Raw genomic sequence first — 24,229 nt, 5'->3', positions numbered from 1 at the left:
TCTTGTCAACCAAGATGTCTGTTGGTGATTTCAATTTATATTAATTGATTTTTTTATTTTTTTTCAGATGCCCTTTGGCTATAGGTGGATTAAGTAGAATTGATGTTTGCCTTAATGATAACTGTGTTAAAGAAAATTGTGAAATTGATCCTGACACTGGAATCTATGAAGAGGGCTGTGAATTTTATCCCAACAAGGACCAAGACGTTCACGAGTCCATTATGTATAGTCAGACACTGGATCCGGTAAAAATCACAAATACATTCTACAATTTTATAGGAACCATTTATTTTTGTCCTTCAGATTCCTGCAGTCACATATCAATGCACAATTGATATGCTGTTATGACCACTTTGGATATACACCTTAATATATCTAAACGACTTTATCATTTTTTTTTTCAAATATGTTTATTGGGTTTTTAAAACATGTAAGAGTATACAAAGCGATCTTGTTACAATGTATGCAATAAGTCGAATAAGTGACATTACATTCAAGAACATAAAACAAGGATCAATATTTAAAGTTAGTGATCCATCATAGTCACAACAAAGCATTCAAGATAAAATTAGAGTATTTAGGGGGGAAAGGAAGGGGTAGGGGAAGGCAAGGTAGAGGGAGGGTTGAGGAAACCATCCTATTATAAGCGGTGTGATTCAAATTGACAAAGTTATTGAAAATAGGAACAACAGAGGAGATTAATCAGATTCCGGGACTCATCAGGAATCCAACAAAGTACGGTATTCAGAAGAATCCGCAAAGTGGTGCCAGCATGCCCATTTATCTCGGAAATTCCTAGAAGAATCTCTAGAATGGGATATCAATTCCTCCATATATGCAATGTGATCCACTTTGCGTATCCACTCTGAAATTTTTGGAGGGGTTGCTTGCGACCATTTAACCGGAATACACAGCTTTGCCGCGTTGATAAGAAACACAATAATAGATTTCTTGTAGACTGAATTGGGTAGAGAGGAGAGGTGTAATAGGTACTGTCCAGCTGTAAAGTCCGGGGTGTAGGAGGTAATGGACACAATGAGATCATGGACTGATTTCCAAAAAGTCGTGATAGCTGAACATTCCCACCATATATGGAGGAGAGTGCCAGCCTCTAGTCCGCATCGCCAGCACAAGGGAGAGACGTTTGGACTAAATTTATTAATAATGTAAGGGGTTTTATACCACCTTGAGTATATTTTGTAACTGTTTTCCTGTATCAGGACGTTTAGTGAACCCTTGTGTAGGCGATGGAAGACCGAAGTCCACCCGTCATTAGAGATTGTTATACGTAGATCCCTTTCCCACTTCTTGTTGGTGTTGTCTGATTGTGGGTCTGATGTTGAGTTCAATACACAATACATGAGGGAAATTAAATGGCCTTGGGGAGCCTTTCCTATGCAGACGGATTCAAAGGTTGTCTTAGGCCTGTGCCAAATGTTAGTGAAACCAATTTTTTTCAAAAAAAGAGTGATTAGTTCAAAGTTATGAGGAGAGACAGTAAGATTCGGGAATTTAGCGGAGAAATGAACCAGAGAAATGAGATTCCCTTTTTCAAAGAAGGCTTCAGCCCTGCAAGTCGTGTCTGAATCCAAGTCGGGGGAGGTAATGATATGGTGTTTCCGGGATATTTCAGGGTTAAAGGATATTGGGGTAATAGGTCCATATATTGAAGAGATTTTAAATTTTTTACAGAGAGACCTGAAAATTTTCAATGAAGTTCCCGTAATGGGATGTGTGTTTGCAAGGTGTGGAACCTTCCTAGGATCAATCCATGGATGTTTTTTCAGAGGGATTGGTGGAGAGATTAAAGATTCCTCCAGTTGGATCCAGTCCTTGGAGCCACTGTGTAGGTGCCAATTAATAATCCTGGACATATGACAGGCCCAATAATAATTTTTAAAATCTGGTAGACCAATTCCACCCAAAGATTTTGGGATAGTAAGCTTGTCCCATTTGATACGGGGTTGCCTATCATTCCAGATAAATTTCAAGCAGACACGTTTTAGAGATTTGAAGAATGTGGCAGGGATCGTAATAGGAATGGTCTGGAAGAGATACAAGACTTTAGGCAAGATACACATTTTTATGACGTTAGCCCTCCCAAACCACGAGAAAATGCCTTTGTTCTGTTCAAGCAAATCTTTTTTTATGGTGTTCAGCAGGGGAACAAAGTTGATAGTGTACAGATTATCCATGTTGGACGGTAAGTGGATTTCCAAATAAGGTATAGATTCATTCTCCCAGGTAAATGGAAAATTAAGTTTGCATTGGTTTACCGTGTCAGTGGAAAGGGAAATATTCAAGGCCTTAGATTTGGAGAAGTTTATTTTGAAATTTGAGATGGTTCTAAACATGGAGAAATCTTTAAGTAGGTTCGGAATTGTAATTATTGGGTTGGTAAGAAATAGTAGAATGTCGTCTGCGAAAGCCGCTAATTTATAAGTCGCGTTATTAATCTTAACTCCACTAATATCCACATTCTCTCGTAGTCTACATAAGAAAGGCTCCAGGATAAGTATAAAAATTATGGGTGAGAGAGGGCAACCCTGACGAGTGCCATTCGACAGGGAGAAGGCCTCCGACAGGACACCATTAACTTTGATTCTAGCCGTAGGGTATGAATATAAGAGGTTAATGAATCCCAACATTCGATCTTGCATGCCCAGGGATTTAAGGGCATCTAACATATAGTCCCAGGCTATCCTGTCGAAGGCCTTCTCCGCATCGAGGGATAAGAAAAAACCCGGAGATTTTGATTTTATGAGCCAGTGTTGAACATGTAAAGCCTTTATGGTGTTGTCCTTAGCCTCTCTTCCCGGCGTAAAGCCCGTTTGGTCGAGGGATATTATTCGAGGTAATAAGGGAAGTAAGCGATTAGCTATGATTTTAGCATATAATTTGATGTCGTTATTTAAGAGGGAAATGAGTCTGTAATTGGAAACAAGGGTTTTATCCTTGTTAGGCTTAGGAATCATGACAATGTGGGCTTCTAAGAGATCATTAGGAAGTGGGGACGGGAAAGGGCTAGAATTAAACGCGTTAAGAAATTGTGGGATCAAGACATCTTTGAAAGATCTGTAGTAGTTAACCGAAAAACCGTCTGGGCCAGGACTTTTTCCAGTCTTTAATTGACCGAGTGCAGTTAAAGCTTCTCCTGCTTCCAGAGGCTTATCTATACCTTTCGCTGTATCCGAGGATAAGGTATTAGGGCAGTAATTTTTCAAGAACTCAGAAATTAGATCTTTTCTTGAAGGCGTATTTTTAGGGCCAAATTCAGGAGTCAAGTTATAGAGTTTGGAGTAGAAGATTCGGAATTGGTCTGCGATATCTTCAGAAGAGGAATATTTTTTACCTTTAGGGTCAGTAATGGCAAATATGTTCTCAAATTTTTTAGATTTTGAGTGCAAGGTGTTAGCTAGTAATTTCCCCGTCTTATTTCCATACTCATAGAAAAATTTTCGAGACATATCAAAACTGCGTTTGACCCTTTTGTCTAGGACTTCAGACAGTTCTAGCCTGAGTCTCGAAAGCTCCTCAAGCGTTTGTAGTGCCAAAGAATGTTTATGTATAAGTTCCAGGCTATTGATTTTATTAGTTAAATCGTTTATATGAGCCTGATGTAGTTTCTTCCTTCTCGCACCGAGCGAGATCAAACTGCCTCTAATGACACACTTGTGCGCGAGCCAAACATTTATAGGATGTACATCGCCAGTGTTGTTATGAATGAAAAATTCGGAGATCTGAACGTCCAATTTTTGCATGTTGTCAGCATATGTGAGGAGAGAATCATCTAGTCTCCAATATCTAGGAAGGATTGGTTTATTTTTGAAGGTCAAATGCAGAGTGATTGGGTTGTGGTCCGATATGAGCATGGGTTCTACTGTAGCGCTTTCAATAGTGTTTAGATCGTTGTGGGACAAGAAAAAATAGTCTATTCTAGAATAGGAGTCATGTGGGAGAGAGTAAAAAGTAAAGTCTTTTAAAGAGGGATTTAGTATTCGCCAGGTGTCGTGAATGGAAAGGTCTTTTAGTAAAGATTTAATACTACTCAGTGTTTTATATGATATTGTAGAGGAGCCAGTGGAGGTGTCTAGAAGGGGATTCAGGGCTATGTTGAAGTCTCCACCGAGTATCAATGAGCCGACGGAGAATGACTTAAGGACTTCAATAGTGTCTTTAAAGAATTGAACGTGGAGCCTGTTAGGGGCATATATGTTGGCCAAAGTCACAGGTTTATTATACAAGGACCCTTTAACAAACAGGTACCTGCCTTCATTATCAGTTTTAGTGTCCAAAATTTGAAAGGGGCAATACTTAGAAATTAGTATTGAAACTCCCTTAGATTTGGAGTTCGGGTTTGTAGTGTGGAGTATCAGAGGAAATCTCTTGTCCGTAAAGGTTGGGCAATTGTTGGACTTAAAGTGGGTCTCCTGTAGGAATATTATGTCTGCTTATGATTTCTTCAACAATAGTAAAAGCTTTGACCGTTTTTCTGGGATATTGAGGCCCTTTACATTAAGAGAGTAAAGTTTGATTTTCTTTTGAGGGTCTGTTGTAGGATTATTGGGGGTAGTCATATTAGTCAAAAGTAGGAGGGGATCCTCAAGTTGAGAAAATAGGAAAGACGAGGGTGAAGGGGTTTAAGGGAAGGTTTAGGTGTTGAGTATTAAATACTCAAAACAGATAGTACCGGTGACTATCACAAAAATAAAAATAAAATTCAACAGGAGTAAAATTTCCCCGCAGGGAAAAATATGCGGTACAAGGTGAAGTAGTATCTTATTAGAAAAAATAAAGAGATCTAACAAGAGCTACTCCGTGGGGGTTGGAGTGAACCGAGTCAGAGAACAATAAATCAGAACGACTGGTTTCCCGCCGCCTACAGACTATTAAAGAAAGAAAGCAATATGCTATAGTAGAAATGATGAGGCTAACGGAATTCCCATTATAAAGGGTAATGAGAGACCGGAATCTGATAACATTCCAAATATATAAGATATAAACAATTGAAAGTAGTAAAACTGCTCAGCATCCGGACAGCATGTCAGTGTGTCAGGAGCGCTGTCCGGGTCTTAGGTACAGGTCACAACCATCAGTAATATTATCATAGGAAGAGAACTGCAGTAACAAAATGTAAGGAAGAGACAATTGCAGATCCCTTGCCCGTGTGGGTAGACCTGAAAACAGTAGTATCAATGCATAGTTAAATGATAGTGTTAATAATAGTAGAAAGAAACATTGTCTCCACCCTTCATAAATAAATCCAAAGAAAAAGAAAAAAAAATACATTGAATGCCACAAAAGTTGCAGCATGAAGGGTAGCAATTTTGTATGTGTCTTGAAATCACCAAAACAAATAAGTTTCAGGTCAAACCACAAGGGTTATATATATCAGGAGTAAGATAGAAGAAACATCAATAAACATCAATAAAATATATTTATATTCATTTATCCCTTCTGGGTTTCCTGGAATGTGGCACGTTTGTTGATTGAAGATCAGGATCTGGAACGCCTGAAGAATCTAGGTGACTAGGTGATTGGGATCGTCGTCTCCTGGCTCTGTAAGGGGCCGTTTCCATAGCGACAGTGTCATCCTTCCTGCAGTCTCTGGAGTTGTCTTTAAAACGAAAGTCTGCATACCAATTTGGTAGTTCCATGTATGGAATGTTCATGGATTTGCAAAAGGCATGTAGATTTTCGGGTACCCTCAGCAGGGCAGTATGACCCTGATTGGTCGCTTGCAGGCCAAATGGAAACTTCCATTTGTAGATGATGCTTTTATTTCTCAGTGCATCCAATAAAGGTTTCAGATCACGTCTATTTTGGAGCGTGATTTTCGACAGATCTTGAAATATAGATAATGTAGAGCCCTCAAATTTCAGAGAAGAGCGCAGTCTTGCCTGCCTCAGGATATCCTCTTTCAGTAAGAAGTCATCTATATGGCATATGACATCTCTAGGGGGATCAGAGGGTCTGCCCTTGGGTCGCAGGGCCCTGTGCAGGCGTTCCATTTTAATGTTGGTTAAGGGTGGGCGACCCAGCAAATCGTTAAAAATTGTTAGAATTGCGGGGGAGAGTCGATCAAAATCAATCGACTCGGGCAGTCCCCGTACCCTCAAATTATGTCTCCTGCTTCTGTTCTCGAGGTCTTCTGTTTGGCGGTATAAGTCTCTCAGAAGCGTAATGTGTACGTTGGTTTTGTGGTTAATATGGCGCAGAGCTGCTGTCTGTTGCGCAGTAGTTTTTTCCACATCAATGACGCGCGCTGAAACTGCGCGTATGTCCAATTTCAGATCCGCAATGGCAGCTGACAGCGTCTCTTTAATATCAGCTGCCACGGAGTGTAGATCATTTAGGCTAGGGCTCTGTCGAGCGTCCGTAGCGTGGTGGGGATTCCGGTTGTCGGTAAGGGGGTTTGTGTCAAAGTTCCCTTGAGAAGTGGCCAATGTATCTGACTGGCCTCCCGGGAATTCGGCCATCATATGATCTGACAGGAATTTCCAAAAGATCGTAAGTTGGTGAAAATTTGTCGGGTAGAATGGAAAACAGTATGGGGATGATCACCGTGACAACGGGTATCAGATTAGTCGTATTCCAGTCGGTGGGACCCCTTACCGATTCCGTTAGCCGAGAATTGCAGCCTGCAGCAGCGGGAGCTTTCCAGTTAAGCAGCCATTCCCGATCACGGCTAGACCACGCCCCCTGACTTTATCATTTTAGTAGAGATGGGGAATCCCATTTGCCCAAGGTCCAATAGACAGTCTTATTACATTCAAGCTACAGTATAGAAGCATTCATTTTTAAGATTACAAAACAAGACCTGGACTCAAGATGATATTGGGGGTGTCCTTGTTCTGTTCCACTCTCCCTTAGATTCTTGCACAAGTATATTATTATGTTCCCAGAATGGTAGGGTTTGCACACTATAATGGAATTAATGGGCTCCTTTTAAAGGTTCCTGTCACCTTTGTTTGTTTCCTGTCCTAGAAATGCTCACACCTGTATAGTGATAAATAGGTTTTGTGATACTTTTTTTATTGGCCACCTACCCAAACACTCCTAAATAAGCAGAATGCACTTTAAAAAAAACACTTAAGGGGTAAATTAAAACTGGAGAGTGCAAAATCTGGTGCAGCTGTGCATGGTAGCCAATTATCTTCTAACTTGCCCACTGCTGCAAAAATTAAAAGCCAGCAGCTGCACATACTGCTGACTTTTAATAATCGGACACTTACCTGTCCTGGAGTCCAGCGATGTCGGCACCACAGCTGAAGTTTCCATCAGCTGTTGGGTGCATGCTGCCTCCATTGCGAGTAAGGGAACCCGGCAGTGAAGCCTTACAGCTTCCCCCCTGGAACCCTACAGCGCATGCGCAGGGCTCTGCTCCTCTCTACTACTGCCCCGGGGAAGGAGCAGAGGGGAGAAGAGAGCTCGAGCGGTGATGTCTATACCCGCAGCTGAGGCTTCCAGAAGTGAGAACAGGATACCTGTGAAAGACAGTTATCCTGTCCCCCCTCCCCCCGAAAGGTGCAACATGTGGTACCGGAGGGGGGGGAGGAGTACAACGAGCGGAAGTTCCACTTTAAGCTTTGAAAATAAACCTGGAAGCTGACTAGTTTCTATGCAGAGTTACACCAGATTTTGCACTCTCCAGTTTTAGTAAATCAACCCTATAGTGTTATCACTCACTGAGTCTCTAACCACCTGTGCTTCATTTTGTATCAATACTGTAGACATTTACACTGGTTAAAGTGTCTAACATATAAATACTATATACTGTAGGAGAAGATATTAGTAAAACAGTGATGTAGATCAAGTCCTGTAATGTACATATTAATAGTAATCTGTTCTGTTATCCATAAGGAGGAGGATCCTATGGCCTTTCTAAGTCAGAAATTAACTGCAGCTGAGAAAACCTATGCTATAGTAGAACAAGAATGCCTTGCCAATAAGGGGGCCCTGGACTGACTCTGGTATTATCTCTTAGGAAGGATATTCAAGCTTATCTCTGACAATGCTTCTCTCGCTGATGTGCCGAAATAGGGGGAAAATGCTAGAGTGAGCCAATGGTTTCTGGTGCTCCAGGCATTCCCGTTTATGGTGGAGCACAAACCCAGTAAATGTCATCATTAGAATGAAAGGTATATATCAACTTTCCTTGTTTTGCAGTTGATGGGCTCTTTAGGATCCATCACAGCATTAATAGGTGATAGGACAGATAAGGAAGTAGAAAGAAAACATGAGCCTGGGTTCACACTATAGCGATGCAGGAACCAGCACGATTCCAGTGCCAGTTCCCACATCGCATGTCTCCCGCAAACAGTTCTCACTGCCCTCTGTGAACCGATATGGGTGTCAATACAATGTTAAAGTCACCCCCAGATTGGTTTACAGATCACAGTGCGTTCCCACAGTATCTATTGCATGAAACAACGTAGCAGGTATGTTGTGTCGCACAATAGAGACGCCCTGCCGCAGTATATATGCAGTGGGCGGTCTTTAACTGGTTAAAGCGCTTATCGCTTCAACATGCTTTTTTTATGTGTTTTTGATGCTTCTGCAATGCTACTGTGATACTTTGGGGGTGCTTGGAGAATGCTTGGGTGGTCATTTGATGATTCTTCAGTGTTGCTTTTTTGAAGCTTTAATAACGTTTGGCAGATGCCCTGTGCGTGTGTCGATATCTCATACCTACAATTTCTCCAAAACGAAGCGAAGCTAAAGCTGAATAAAAGCCTTTCAAAAGCTTCAGTTGCTTCAAGCGAGCTTTGTCATAGACTTCTATAGAGCCTTTGAAGATGCTATAAAGTACCGCTAAAGCAACATGGGGTATTATTTTTGAAGCAAAGCAAACGCAAGGTGTAAACAGTACTGTAAGCTAACTATTTTATTTGGCGACAGGAGCTTCGATTTGCGTTCAGAGCTTTAAGAAAGCGTGTCCGAAGCCATGTTTTGAAGCAAGTGTAAAGAAGTAAATGGAAGCATACAGTGCATATATAGCATAACCTGCATTAATTGACATAAACCACTGAATGTAGTTTATAACAAGCGTATAATAAGTAGTTTCTTTGATATGAGCTTCTACAGGATGAGATACTACTTGACAAAGATCTATTTTATAAAGACAGACATGTAAATAAAAATCATTTAATGCTTTAAGGTTTTAATTGAATGATACATATTGTAATAAAGTATCTTTTAAGCAATATACTGTATGAGCTAGATTCAGGTACAGCGGCGTACCTTTTGGGCGGCGTAGCGCATCTCATATGCGCTACGCCGACGTAAATCAGGGAGCCCAGAACTGTATTCAGAAAGATCTGGTGCCGTACGTTGCGCCGGCGCAGTGTAAATAGGCAGGCGTAAGCCCGCCTAATTTAAATGTGGAAGGTAGTGGGCGTGTTGTATACAAATTAGCCGTGACCCCATGTAAATGACTTCCCGAACGAATGCGCATGCTCAGAGTCACGTTGCATATACTCCCTAAGATACGTTGGCTCAATGCTTTTGACGTGACCGTAACCTACGCACAGCCCCATTCACGTACCACTTACGTAAACGACGTAAAATTCGACGGCTGTTCCGACGTCCATACCTTAACATTGGCTGCACCTCATATAGCAGGGGTAACGTTACGCCGGACGTAAGCCTTACGTAAACGGCGTAGCGGGCGCAAGTACGTTTGTGAATCGGCGTATCTAGGTCATTTACATATTCTACACGTAAATCTACGGAAGCGCCTCTAGCGGCCAGCGTAAATATGCACCCTAGATATGACGGCGTACTAACACTTTTCGTCGGTCGGAGGAAGCTGAAATTCAGGCGTATCTAGCTCCATGAATAGCACGCATAGATACGACGGCGCATCTTCTAACTTACGCGGCGTATCAATAGATACGCCGACGTAAAGTCTACCTGAATCTAGCTCTATGTGTTTTGATTGGCTGGCACCCTTCAAGTTCTATTATTTATTATATTTATTATTTATGTAATCACTTATATTAAAGCTTTATTCATGTTCTATGTTGTAGATGCACTTTTTTCAGGATCTTCTGTTCTTAACAACAGTTTAAAATGTGCAGGTTGTGTGCTTTATTAATGTGTCTCTTTCTTGTTAGGTGAATGCATTCTGTGATGAAAACAGTCACAACAATGAAGCACCAAATGAACACAACAGATTATGTAACTACCAGAGCACATGGGAAGTGATTATGCAATCTCCTGACATGAATTCTGCTCCACTAAGTAACCCCAGTATTGTACCTCCTTCAGTCTCACTGCTTCAGTATAAGGAGAGGGTTGTCACCTTGGTCCTTGATGTTTCAGGAAGTATGAATGAGGTATGGATCATGCATTAACAAGAACTCTGCAAATTTTGTTGAAGAACAAAGCTAGAGCTGCCAACATTTAGGTGCACTTGATGAACACATTAAAATGTATATTTTTATTAAAGGAGACAGTGTGAAAAAATGGTTAAAAAATAAAGTATAAAAAATGAAGAGGAACTTCCCTACCCAATTAAAACCAATTGCACCCTCAAAACCGTCTCAACCACCTTTGTGACCACAGTTCATTAAACCCTACATGTCCACTCTGAATTTAGCCTTGTCAGCATGCATTGATTAAATTGACTATATGAAGAATTTAAACCAAAAAAAAAGACCCCAAGAAAGTCTGTATAAGGCTTTCATTTAGTATACTGCTTTAAGAAATTCCCTGCTTATGTTTTGTTTTTAGGCTGGCAAAGGGGCAAAAATACTTAAATCTGAACTCTGGGCTTAAATGCTTTCATTTAAAGTGTAACTAAAGGCAAAACTGTTTTCATCTTGGATAGATTTCGAGGGATGATTATAGTCCCTGTCAGTTTTTTTTTGCCATCTATGTCCTGTAGGGGAGATTTCCCTTCACTTCCTGTCCCATAGTCAAAACTAGTGGTGCACCGAAATGGAAATTTCAGAACCGAAATGAAACCGAAAAAAAAAAAAATGTCAGGCCGAAACCGAAAATTACTTTTCTTTTTTTTTTTAATAATTGTATGTTAAAACATACTCTCACTGTGCCTCCAATTGCCGTCTCACTGTGCCCCCAATTGCCGCCTCACTGTGCCCCCAATTGCCACCTCACTGTGCCCCAAATTGCCGCCTCACTGTGCCCCAAATTGCCGCCTCTTGTTTCTTTTTTTTATTATTACTTTATCACTTTTTGTATAATTTTCTTATTTTTATAATTTTTCTCATTCTTTACTTTTTAATTACTTATTTTAATTTAGCCATTGTGATAGCAATTGGAGGTGACAGGTTCTCATTTTTTAACCCTGTCACCTCCAAAAACATGAGTGTGTATGAGCATACATCTCCTGTAACAGCAGTAAGAGGATCATCCAGCAGGTCTGTCCTGGTGCCACCACCATCCTTCTAGCAGTGCACAGGGATGGCACTATGACTGGGCACAGTGCTGCTGTGTATGGGCTGTCTCTCTCTCTCTCAGCCTTGCCTGGTACATGTCTGTGTGGAGAGCGGAGTGCAGAGAGCTGGAGCGGACCGCAGCCAACATACTTCACACAGCGCAGCCCCAGCTCGAAAGGGGGTGGGGGGATGGGGACGGAGGGGTGCGATCAGAGGAGCCCGGTTCCGAGCCGTGGATGAGCTCCCGATAGGCGGATGGACTGCTCCTGGATGCCGGGCTGTGCTCTGCTCCTCTCCTCCTCTACACGCTGGCCTGCATTCCAGGAATTCCACTGTCCCAGCAACAGAGACCCGCCAGTTAGAAAATAAAGCAACTCACCACCCCCCCCCCCCCCCCGTATGCTGAAACATGTCTCCACTCTGCTACACAGCCCCCCCTCCTCCTAACCCCACGCTGTGATAGACAGAAAACATCTCAGCATTAGAACGGCATTCTGTTAATCACAGCGTGGGGTTAGGAGCAGGCGGGGCTGTGCTAGCAGTGTGTGGAGACAGTTTCAGTGTGTTTTACCGCTCTGCAGCCACTAGTCCTATCGGCAATTTTAAAGCTGTTTCGACATGTGCCCAAAACAGCTGTTTTCGGCCGATATGTTTCGGCACCGATATATCGGTGCATCCCTAGTCAAAACAAGATATGAGAGGAGATTCCTCCAAAATGAAGGTATCCCAGGGTATCACCAGGGTTACAGAACTTGTGTTCCAATTGGAAGATTCCTCCTCTATTACTGTTCTGGTGTCAACCCAAAATTTGGGATTTTCTTTTACTTTTGATGGTAAAACAAATAGAGAGGGGTAATTTCTCTAACGGGGGCACAGGCAGCAATACAAATTTACAGGTGTTCTAATTCCTCTCCACTCTATCCAAAACTAAAAAGTTTTGCCTTTAGTTACATTTTACATATATTCCTCTATAGACACAAAAGATATAAATCTTTTTTATGCATACCAAATTTCTTTGCAGACCCAGATTTAAGTGTGAAGAGATTTAACCTTGTAAAAGTAGCAGTGACATCATCACTGTGCTGTACCTAACCTATGCAGAGAGTAGAGATGTGGGGGGGGGGACCTAGCAGACTCCACTCACTACAGGCCTGCAGAAAACTACAAAAGGGGGTGGGGACAAGACCGCCATAGGGAAAGAGCAGTAGTGACTGGTCTTTACTAGAGGCGGCTCCTGTACAGAGGCAAATATTCACACTGGATTACTGCACATGTCTGGATAAAATACACAAACCACACAAGTAAGAATACACATGTCTCTTGTATTTAGACAATATTTACTTATTCTGGAGTTGAGCTTTAAAAATATTATATTATGTAAATAATATTTTTTATCATTTAATTTTCAGGTAATCTATTATTTTCTATTACTGTAATTGTATCTTACAGTTACTATATTAAACAGCCAAGTTGCTTCTTTACTGTCAAAAAAAAAAAACAGCCACGTTGCTATCTTTAGGGTGCACTGGCTTGTGCAGGCTGAAATGTATTTTTGTTTTCTTAATAAATAATAGGTAATGATAAAGCCTCTCTTTCTTTAGTGCTGTAAGAGGCTCTTTCCTCTTTACATTCTGGTATATAAGACCAGTGACTGGTACGTCCTTTATTCCTTCAACCACTGGTCTTGTGTACCCTTCCTTGCTGTACTACTTTAGACAGCATGTGGTGGCATGATTGCATCCAAGCACACTGTAGTGAGTGGACCTATAAGTCTAAGGCCTCGTACACACGGCCGAGGAACTCGACGTGCCAAACACATCGAGTTCCTCGGCCAGTTCAGCACTGAAGCCGCCGAGGAGCTCGGCGGGACGAGAGCTCCCATAGAGCAACAAGGAAATAGAGAACATGTTCTCTATTTCCTCGCCGAGCTCCTCGTCGGCTTCCTCGGCCAAAAGTGTACACACGGCCGGGTTTCTCGGCAGAATTCAGCCAGAAACTCGGTCGGAAGCTGAATTCTGCCGAGGAAACTGGTCGTGTGTACGGGGCCTCAGACTTCCAGTCTGAGTCGCCCACTATAGCTGCATTCACCCTCAGCTCTGACCCCCCCAACACACAGCCCTCAGTTCTGCCTTCATCTCTGCATGCACATGCATCCACCACATCCTACATTTTCCTTAGCATCATGGGAAATGTTTTTCTCTTTGCCCATGCAGAGGTAATATGTGGCTAGATCCTCCTCACTGTGCTTGGAGAAGAATGAATTTCAGAGGACTACAATGACATCACTGTATGTAGTATATAAATTCATGATATCTCAAAAAGTAACCTATTTTCCTTTACAATTTGGCAGAATCCTATTGCAAGTACTGTATGTTATGCATTCACAAGGAGAATATTCTATTGTTATTGAATAATTACTTTTGGGCTTGTTTATTTACCATTTAAATTATCAGTTTAATGTAGACATTTTCTTCTGATTACCCACAGTACATATGATGGTAAAGCTGGCTAAATACCCAACATTCCAAGAGCAGTCATATACAAGTAGTTATTCTGTATGATCAGCTTGAGTGTATTCTATTCTCAGTAATTCTTCTTTTGACCTGAATGCTGTTTTTACTCTTGTTCCATTCAGCATAATCGGATCTCTCGCATGTACCAAGCCTCAGAAGTGTTTATAATGCAGATTGTTGAGTCTGGATCCTATGTTGGTATAGTGATATTCTCCAGTAGTGCAACTGTGAAATCGGAGCTGGTAAAGATAGTTGACACATTCCAACGGGAAAAAATGAAAACATTTCTTCCAAAGACGGCTACTGGTGGTACAAACATTTGTGCTGGAGTACGTCAGGGATTTGAGGTGAGTTGGTTGCATGCAAAATTATTCATGATAATGTTATATATGTATACAATTATCTGACCTTCTATGCCCCTTTTACCCTTATTACTCCAACAACCTTAGACAGTGGGGTGGCTGTGGATGTGGTATACTTCGATTTTGCAAAAGCGTTTGACACAGTTCCCCACAGATGGCTAATGTGTAAGGTAAAGTCTACTGGTCTGGAAAAAATCAGTTTGTAAATGGATGAAAAACTGGCTAAAAGGGCGCATTCAGAGATTAGTGGTTAATGATTCTTATGCCGCGTACACACGACCATTTTCCGGGTTCTAAAAAATGACGTTTTTAAAGGTCTCGAAAAAACAAATTTTTTTTTAACCATTTCATTAAAACGGCCTTGCCTACACACGATCGTGAAAAAAAAATGCTCTAGCAAAGCACGGTGACGTACAGCACGTACGACGGCACTATAAAGGGGAAGTTCCATTCGGATGGCACCACCCTTTGGGCTGCTTTAGCTGATTTTGTGTTAGTAAAAGACGATTTGCGCTTTTCTGTCTGTTACAACGTGATGAATGTGCTTACTCCATTACGAACGGTAGTTTTACCAGAACGAGCGCCCCAGTCTCATAACTTGCTTCTGAGCATGCACGTTTTTTTTAATGGCCATTTTTTACATTGTGAAAAATGCTCTGGAGCCCTAACACGATTGTTTTTAATGACATTAAAAAAAAAAAAAATTTAGAACTTGAAAAACGGTCGTGTGTACGCGGCATTATACTCTACATTGTGACAGCAAAAATAAATAAATTTGGGTTTACATCCACTTTAACTTCTTTCTCTCATATGACTTTCCAGAAATAACTGTACAAGTGGTATAAGAGCTACAGTATGTAATCTACACAGGATCAGGATGATCTGGACCACATCATGTTGTTTGAAAAACCACTAGAAAACCATAATCGCATTACATTACTGTATATACCACGTGCTAAAAATAGTGTTACCCAGAGCTTTTTTTTTTTCAGAAAATAGGTGCAGGAACTCAACCACGACCCCGTTGAGATTTCACAAACAGTAGAAGGGTATTAAAGGGGCATTAAATACCAGGATTGCATTACATACAGGGTGCAGAGTTCAAGGGGGTTACACACAAAGTGCAGAGCTGTCACTTGTAAACACAGAAACCAGACTTCTGTGTTTACAAGCGATTGTGGTGAGCAGGCACCAAAGGGTCTGAGCCAGAGGTGGCGGAACTGAGTTCCCCCTGAAAAAAAGCCCTGGTGTTACCACATGTGATGACAATGATTTGTTATTTAAAAAAATTAACCGTTTATCCTTCATCACATTCAATTTTATTGCAATAAAATGATAAATCATTTAATAATTAAGAAGGAATCCTTTGCAAAAAATCAAAGTTTGTCCGGCAAGTTTTGCTTATTGTTTTTAGTGAATCAAGGTAGTTACTAATAGCTAGATTCACAAAGAGTTACGCCGGCGTATCAGTAGATACGCCGTCGTAACTCGGAATCTAAGTTCGTTGTATGTTTAAGTGTATTCTCAAATTGAGATACACTTAAACCTAGCTAAGATACGACGGCGTATCTTAGCTGTCTAGTTCCGCCGGCCGCTAGGGGCGTGAACGCTGATTTACGCCTAGAATGCGTAAATCAGCGAGATACGCCGATTCACGAACGTACGCTTGCCCGTCGCTGTAAAGATTCACCGTTTACGTAAGGCGTTTTCCGGCGTAAAGTTAGTCGAACAAATAGCTGGCCTAGCCAATGTTAAGTATGGCCGTCGTTCCCGCGTCTAAATTTGAAAAATTTACGTTGTTTGCGTAAGTCGTCCGTGAATGGGGCTGGACGTAATTTACGTTCACGTCAAAACCAATACGTTCTTGCGGCGTACTTTGGAGCAATGCACACTGTGATATGTCCACGGACGGCGCATGTGCCGTTCGCAAAAAACGTCAATCACATCAGGTCACAAGTAATTTACATAAAACACGCCCCCCTCATCCTCATTTAAATTAGGCGCGCTTACGCCGGCCCATTTACGCTACGCCGCCGTAACTTAGGAGGCAAGTGCTTTGTGAATACAGCACTTGCCTCTCTGACTTACGGCGGCGTAACGTATATGCGATACGCTACGCCGCCTCAAAAGTGAGCTGCCCTACCTGAATCCAGCTATATATTCATTTTCGAATAGTTTTTAAACTCATCAGAGTATTAGATGACATAAAGTACAAAATGAGATGCCTAGATATAACGTTTCACATTGCAAAGGCTGAAACTTGTTTTTTATTGCACTTATCTTAATTTTTTAAATATTCAAACTACTCATCCTTTACATAGTTACATAGTACTGTAGGTGAGGTTGAAAAAAGACCATCAAGTCCAACCTATGTGTATGATTATATGTCAGTATTAAATTGTATATGCCTGTATGTCTAATCGTTTTTTGAAACTATCGATGCCCCCCCACTGAGACTACCGCCTGTGGAAGGGAATTTCACATTCTTGCTGCTCTTACAGTAAAAAACCCTCTACGTCGTTTAAGGTTAAACCTCTTTTCGCCATGTGTCTTGTAAAACTCCCTTCCGCAAAAATGTTTTATCCCTATTGTGGGGTCACCAGTACATTATTTGTACATTGAAATCATATCCCCTCTGTCTCCTATGTAGGTTAACAAGAAGAATGATGCAAGCACACATGGAACTGAAATTGTACTGTTAACAGATGGAGAGGATAAAGAAATCCAAAAATGTTTTAATGAAGTGGGAGCCAGTGGAGCAATCATTCATACTGTTGCTCTAGGAGTCAATGCAGACAAAGGACTGGAACAATTATCCAGAATGACAGGTGGGGGTTATAGATTTCTATAAGGCAATTACTGTTTAAATTCCTGATTGCCAGGTTTACAGTATGCTGTATTAGGAGCATACTGGTAGGAGGAAAGACCAGAATGAACAAAGTTGATGACTTATCAGTGAATCACAAATATGTATTTTAACTATGTTTTCATACTTTCCATCCCAACCCACCAACACCTAACACTTAACCCCCAATTGAAGCCCTTAAAGCGGAGCTCCACCCTAAAGTGGAACTCCCGCTGATCGAAACCCTCCCCCCCTCCGGTGTCACATTTGACACCTTTCAGGAGGAGGGGGTGCAGATACCTGTCTAAAGACAGGTATCTGCACCCACTTCCGGCCACACAGTCTCGGGTAAACTGCGGGCATGACGTCATCCCCCCTGTTGTGTTCTGGGAAAACTCGGCTCCCAGAACACAGTGGGAGCCAATCGACAGGCGTAGCGCGACTCGCGCATGCGCCGTAGGGAACTGGGCAGTGAAGCCGGAGCGCTTCACTTCCTGGTTTCCTCACCGAGGATGGCGGGGGGGCAGCAGAGTGACGAGTGATCGATCGTCCTCTGCTGCGGACCGCGCTGGACTCCAGGACAGGTAAGTGTCCACATATTAAAAGTCAGCAGCTGCAGTATTTGTAGCTGCTGGCTTTTAATATTTTTTTTTCAGCGGACATCCGCTTTAAAGTCTGAGGCCTCGTACACACGACCGAGGAACTTGACGGGCGAAACACATTGTTTTGCTCGTCGAGTTCCTTGTGAGGCTGTCAAGGAACTCGGCGAGCCAATTTTCTCCATTCCCGTCGAGGAAAAAGAGAACTTGTTCTCTTTTTGGCTCGACGAGTTCCTCGAAAGTTTCCTCGTCGAAAAATGTACACACGACCGGTTTCCTCGGGGAAAAAAAAAAAACAGCAAGTTTCTTGCTGGTTTTTGCCGAGAAACTCGGTCGTGTGTACGATGCCTCAGGCCTCGTACACACGACCAGTTTCCTCGGCAGAATCCATCAAGAAACTTGGTGGGAGAGTTTTTTTGCTGAGGAAACTGGTCGTGTGTACATTTTTCATCGAGGAAACTGTCGAAGGAACTCGTCGAGCTAAAAAGAGAGCAAGTTTTTCCTCGACGGGAGTCAAATTGGCTCGTCGAGTTCCTCGTTGGGCAGGTTTCCATCGAGAAACTCGAGCATGTGTATGCTGAGGAACCCGTGCTTGCTCATAATAAAGTATGAGACGGGAGTAAAAGTAGCATTTGTATTGGAGAGAACACATTTTTAAAGCTGTAACAGACTGAAAAGTGCAAATAGTCTCTTACTTAACACGCGGTAACATGAGATTAGCAAAAGCAGCCCCAAGACTTGTGCAAGTGGAATCAAACTTCCCCTTCCGTTGTATGTGTTGTACATCACCGCGTTTGAGAACGAGGAGATTTTGTCTTGACTGTGTGTACGCAAAGCAAGCTTGTCGAGTTCCTCGACAAGCCTAACAAGGAACTCGACGAGGAAAATTATGTGTTTCGCCCGACGAGTTACTCGGGCGTGTGTACGAGGCCTAACTGTAGACTAATTTTTTTAAAGTTCCCCCAGCAACTCAAAAAAATACATGTCTGGTACACAGACTGTCATTCTATTAGAATAGATCATATTTTAAAAGGTAATTGCGATATATATAAAATGTATCATTCTTCCATGTACTCAACAGTACAATGCATACAACTTTCAGAAAATCTACAAATACTGCTTGATTTAAACTACATATTTCTTATGAATAACTTTTTGTAACTAACAAATTCTTTCAGGTGGTTTAAACTATTATGTTTCGGATTACATTGACACAAACGGTTTCATAGATGTCTTCAGCAAGATCACAACCAGTAGCGGTGATTTCACAGAGAAATCCATTCAGGTATAATTTGCCAACATATACTGTGGGGGTTATTTACTAAAGGAAAACCCACTTTGCACTGAAAGTGCACTTGGAAGTGCAGTCACTGTAGATTCGAGGGGGACATTCAAGGAAAACAAAAAATAGCATTTTAGCTTGCACGTGATTGGATAATAAAATCAGCAGAGCTTTCCCTCATTTCAGGTCTTCCCCTCAGATTAAGACCCGGTTCACACTTAGCCACCTGACGAGTCGCTTCCCATGCAGTGCAATGGGAGCGTTCTAATCGGAGCGACGCAAATTTACTCCCTGTACGACTTCGGGGGCGGCTCGGGGCAACTTGCATTGACTTCTATACAGAAGTCGTCTTGCAAATCGCCTCTAGAGTCGTCCTCAGGACGACTTGCAGAGCCGCCCCCAGAGTCGTGCCGCCTTAGTGTGAACCGACTCTTACAGCGATGGATTGCCTTTCATAAATAACCCTCTGTGTCTAGTACACATATATTGTATGTGAATATGTAATAGATTAGAGAGACAGAAACACAACTGAAATCTAGTATGATGTCTATGGTAGTAGGTTTAATCTCATGTTATTTTTATCCATGGCCTGACAGTTTGGTTGGGAGCACAAGTAACTGTGACAGTTACTGTATCATTAATAAATATGCCTTAGGGCCCTTTCACACGGAGCGGATCAGTAATGATCCGCTCCATGTGTCTGTACAGTTCAGCGGGGATCCTCCGTAAAATCCCTGCTGAGCTGGCAGCTGACAGGGCGGTCCCCGCACACTGTGCAGGGACCACCCTGTGTTTCCTCCGCTCTCCCCTATGGGGGATCGGACGAACACAGACCGTATGTCCGTGTTCATCCGATCCGATCCGGCAGACGGAAGAAAAATAGGATTTCTTCCGTCTGCAAATGCGGATCTTTGCGGAGGCGGACAAATTATGGGTGTCAGCGGATGTTTATCCGCTGACACCCGTAATCACATAGGGACCCATGTATGTCCCGTTTTCATCCACAAACGGACGGATGAAAATGCGGACATACGGTCCGTACGTGTGAAAGGGCCCTTAAAAGGAATGTAACTTTTTTTTACTTTCAGTACCACTGACAGTGGACACTGTTTCATACCTGTGAACAGAGGTGGAAACTGGAATTGAGCACTGTTTCTTTTATGGCCACCTAGAAAGAAGTGTCAGGTGGGTGGATCAATGAATGGTAGGCCAGTAAATATATATACAAATTAACATCCTAATGAAAATCCCCAAATATTTAGTAATGGGGTATCACATCCAAAAATCTATGCAAAGAGCAACAGCATGTGTAGGATATAATACCTTTTTTGCATATATATATATATATATATATATATATATATATAAACTTATTTCGGACATAGAGCCAATCGATACCCTGGACCCCAAGATGCTAAAACTGTAGTTACGCCCTTTTCCACAAAGGAGACCCAGAAAGTACTGAAAATCCGACAGAGGCTTACCTTACTTTCAAAATCAGAGGCCTCCAAATTGCAGCCTGAGGGATTGAAGTGGCCCTTTGCTTGCCTTTATGCTGCCCTTGGGGCACATTTCCTTTCACTGATACAAGACACTTTTCCTCCCACTGACACCAACAATGGGACATAATTATTGTTACTAACATCAACGATGGGGCACTATTCCTCCCACTGACACCAAGGGGGACACTATTCCTTCCACTGACAACAAAGATGGGGCACTATTCCTCCCACTAACAACAACAATGGGCCACTTTTCCTTCCTCTGACACCAACAATGTGGGCACTATTCCTCTCACCGACACCAACAATGGGGCACTATTCCTCCCACTAACACCTAAGATGGGACACTGTTCTTGCACTGACACCAATGATGGGGCACTATTTTTCTTACTGACACCAAAGATGGGGTCTGACACCAACAATAAGGTACTAATCATCCCACTGACCCCCAAATGCCAAAGATGTTTTTTTTTACTCCCACTAACGCCAGGAAAATGTCATCACCCCATGGCCATAGTCCGGCCCCCCTAAAGCCTGAATGACAGTAAACTGGCCCTTTGTTTAGAAAGTTTGGAGACCCCTGCTCTAAAGCCCCCAAAACAGTGACTATACAGTGATTATTTAACTCACACAAATATATGGAGCCCTGGAATTACACAAATGCACCTTTTTTTAAAGTTCAAACAAGGAGTTTTTATTTTATTTTATTTCTACATATACAACAGAATTAAACCATCTATGTATTATGTTTTCCTTTGTTTGTTAATAGATTGAAAGTACAGCTACAGCAATTGATGCATTCAAATGCCTGACAGGCAAAGTGACCATTGACAGCACTGTAGGTAATGAAACTTTCTTCTTAGTGACTTGGGAAAGTGGGATCCCCACCATCAGCTTAACAGATCCTAATGGAAAAGTGTATGATAATGGACAATTTATAAGTGACAGTGTCTCCAAGTCTACTCGTCTCACAATCCCAGGCACAGCAGAGGTACGTTTCCTACTTAACTTTATATCACGGAAATATGATCACGATGTATAAAAGAAAGTAAACTTGAAATACTCTCAAATTAAAGTATATTTCAGGACTTTATGTTTCTGAATTTCTAGTACTTAGGGATGAGCCGAACACCCCCGGTTCAGTTCGCTGCAGAACATGCGAACAGGCAAAAAAAAAGTGCTAATTTTAAAGGTTAATATGCAAGTTATTGTCATAAAAAGTGTTAAGGGACCTGGGTCCTGCCCCAGGGTCCTGCCCCAGGGGACAAAAAAAGTTTTAAAAATGCATTTTTTTCGGGAGCAGTGATTTTAATATTGCTTAACGTGAAACAATAAAAGTGAAATATTCATTGAAATTTTGGACCTGGGGGGGGTGTCTATAGTATGCCTGTAAAGTAGTGTATGTTTCCCGTGCTTAGAAAAGTCCCTGCACAAAATGAAGTTTCTAAAGGAAAAAAAGTTATTTAACCACTTGACTACTGGGCACTTAAACCCACTTAAAGCGGAGGTCCGGTGAAAAAAAAAAAGTCAGCAGCTACTAACACTGTAGCTGCTGACTTTTACTAAGGAGACTTACCTGTCCAGGGTGCCAGCGATGACAGTAGCCGAAGCCGAGCAAACGCTCGGGTCTCGGCTGCCCCGCCGCCATCCTCGGTCAGGAAATCAGGAAGTGAAGCCTTGCGGCTTCACTGCCCGATTCCCTACTGCGCATGCGCGAGCCGCGCGGCACGCCGTGAATGAATGATGTCTCCTTGGACACACACAATGTCCCAGAAGACACCACTCCACCATTCCACAGGAGGCAGCCGAGGATCAGAAGAATGAAGACGGACCGCGGATCAGGAAGTGGCAGATTAGGATGATCTGCCTAGCAACAGGCACTCACGTATGTATAAAAAAAAAGAAAAAAAATATTTTTATTTTTTCATTTTTTTTCAACATTTAAAAAAAAAAAGTTTTCCTTGGTGGAGCTCCGCTTTAATAACCAGACCAATTTTCAGCTTTCGGTGCTCTCACAATTTGAATGACAATTACTCAGTCATACAACACTGTAACCAAATACATTTTTTGTCCTTTTTTCACACAAATAGAGCTTTCTTTTGGTGGTATTTAATCACCGTTGGGTTTTTTATTTTTTGCGCTATAAGAGAAAAAAAAAGACAAAAAATAAGTACAAATGTGTGTATATTATTTGGTCTTTGTGAACGTTATAGAGTCCACAAGCTATGGTGCCAATATTTGAAAATTGATCACACCTGGAGTACTGACGGCCTATCTCATTTCTTGAGACCCTAACATGCCAGAAAAGTACAAATACCCCCCAAATGACCTCTTTTTGGAAATAAGACATTCCAAGGTATTTAGAAAGAGGTGTTTTGAGTTTTTTTGTGCATACCACAAATTACACCCCAAAACACATTCTGCTATTCCTCCTGAGTATGGCGATACCACATGTGTGAGACTTTTACACAGCGTGGCCACATAGAGAGGCCCAACATGCAGGGAGCACCATCAGGCGTTCTGGAGCACCCAAGCCAATTCGGACATTTCTCTCCTACATGTAAAAATCATAATTTATTTGCTAGAAAATGACATAGAAACCCAAAACATTATATATGCTTTTTTAGCAAAGACCTTAGAGAATACAATGGTGGTCGTTGCAACTTTTTATCTCGCACGGTATTTGCGCAGCAATTTTTCTAATGCTTTTTTTCCAAAAAAAATACTGTTTTGTGCTTAAAAAAAAAAAAAAGTAAAGTTAGCCCAATGTTTTTGCATAATGTGAAAGATGAAGTTACGCTGAGTAAATAGATACCCAACATGTCACCCTTCAAAATTGCAAACGCTCGTGGAATGGCGCCAAAATTTGCTACCTAAAAATCCCCATAGGCGACGCTTTAAATATTTTTACTGGTTACATGTTTTTAGTTATAGAGGAGGTCTAAGGCCAAAATTATTGCTCTAACGTTCGCAGCGATACCTCACATGTGTGGTTTGAACACCGTTTTCATATGTGGGTGGGACTTACGTATGCGTTCGCTTCTGTATGCAAGCTCACGGGGACAGGGATGCTTTAAAAAAAATATTTCTATTTTATTGTTCATTTTACTTTATTTATTTTAGTTTGACACTTTTTTCCACAAAAATACATTTTTTGATCACTTTTATTCCTATTACAAGGAATGTAAGCATACCTTGTAATAGGAATATGGCATCACAGGTCCCCTTTACAGTGAGATATGGGGTCAATAAGACCTCACATCTCACCACTAGACTGGGAAGCCTGAAATAAAAAAACAATCCTGGCTTCGATCGTAGCGGTGAGTCGGTAGAAGCACCGGAGGACTGCGTAAGAATGATCAAGAACAGCGAATAAGATTGTTCTAATGGTGTAGGGAATCGCCGGCTGAAAAAGCTGATATCTGAATGATGCCTGTAGCTGCAGGCATCATTCAGATATTCCCGCACCAACTCAAGAACGTTATATGATGGAGAGTATTGCGGGGTATTGTAGAGCATTGCGGGTATTGCAGAGAATTGTAGGGTATTGCAGAGTATTGCGAGGTATTGCAGAGTATTGCAGGGTATTGCAGGGTATTGCAGAGTATTGCAGTGTATTGCGGGGTATTGCAGGGTATGGCGGAGTATTGCACTGGGTATGGCAGAGTATTGCACTGGGTATGGCAGAGTATTGCACTGGGCATGGCAGAGTATGGCACTG

The 24,229-nt window shown here is 41.8% G+C and overlaps 1 protein-coding gene across 1 annotated transcript in view; it reads left to right on the top strand.

Annotated features, from left to right (window-relative positions):
* LOC120945726 (calcium-activated chloride channel regulator 1-like) overlaps positions 1-24,229 on the top strand; it is a 75,905-nt gene that overhangs the window by 32,772 nt on the left and 18,904 nt on the right. Inside the window, exons 6-11 of the mRNA XM_040360092.1 lie at positions 68-245; positions 10,119-10,340; positions 14,041-14,265; positions 16,931-17,108; positions 18,903-19,009; positions 21,278-21,499. Of these exons, the coding sequence (XP_040216026.1) occupies positions 68-245; positions 10,119-10,340; positions 14,041-14,265; positions 16,931-17,108; positions 18,903-19,009; positions 21,278-21,499 (1,132 nt within the window). The remainder of the gene's footprint in view (positions 1-67; positions 246-10,118; positions 10,341-14,040; positions 14,266-16,930; positions 17,109-18,902; positions 19,010-21,277; positions 21,500-24,229) is intronic.

Source organism: Rana temporaria, chromosome 7, assembly GCF_905171775.1.
Source record: "Rana temporaria chromosome 7, aRanTem1.1, whole genome shotgun sequence".
In the NCBI taxonomy this organism is placed as follows: domain Eukaryota; kingdom Metazoa; phylum Chordata; class Amphibia; order Anura; family Ranidae; genus Rana; species Rana temporaria.
This window is presented reverse-complemented; position numbering and strand designations above follow the sequence as displayed.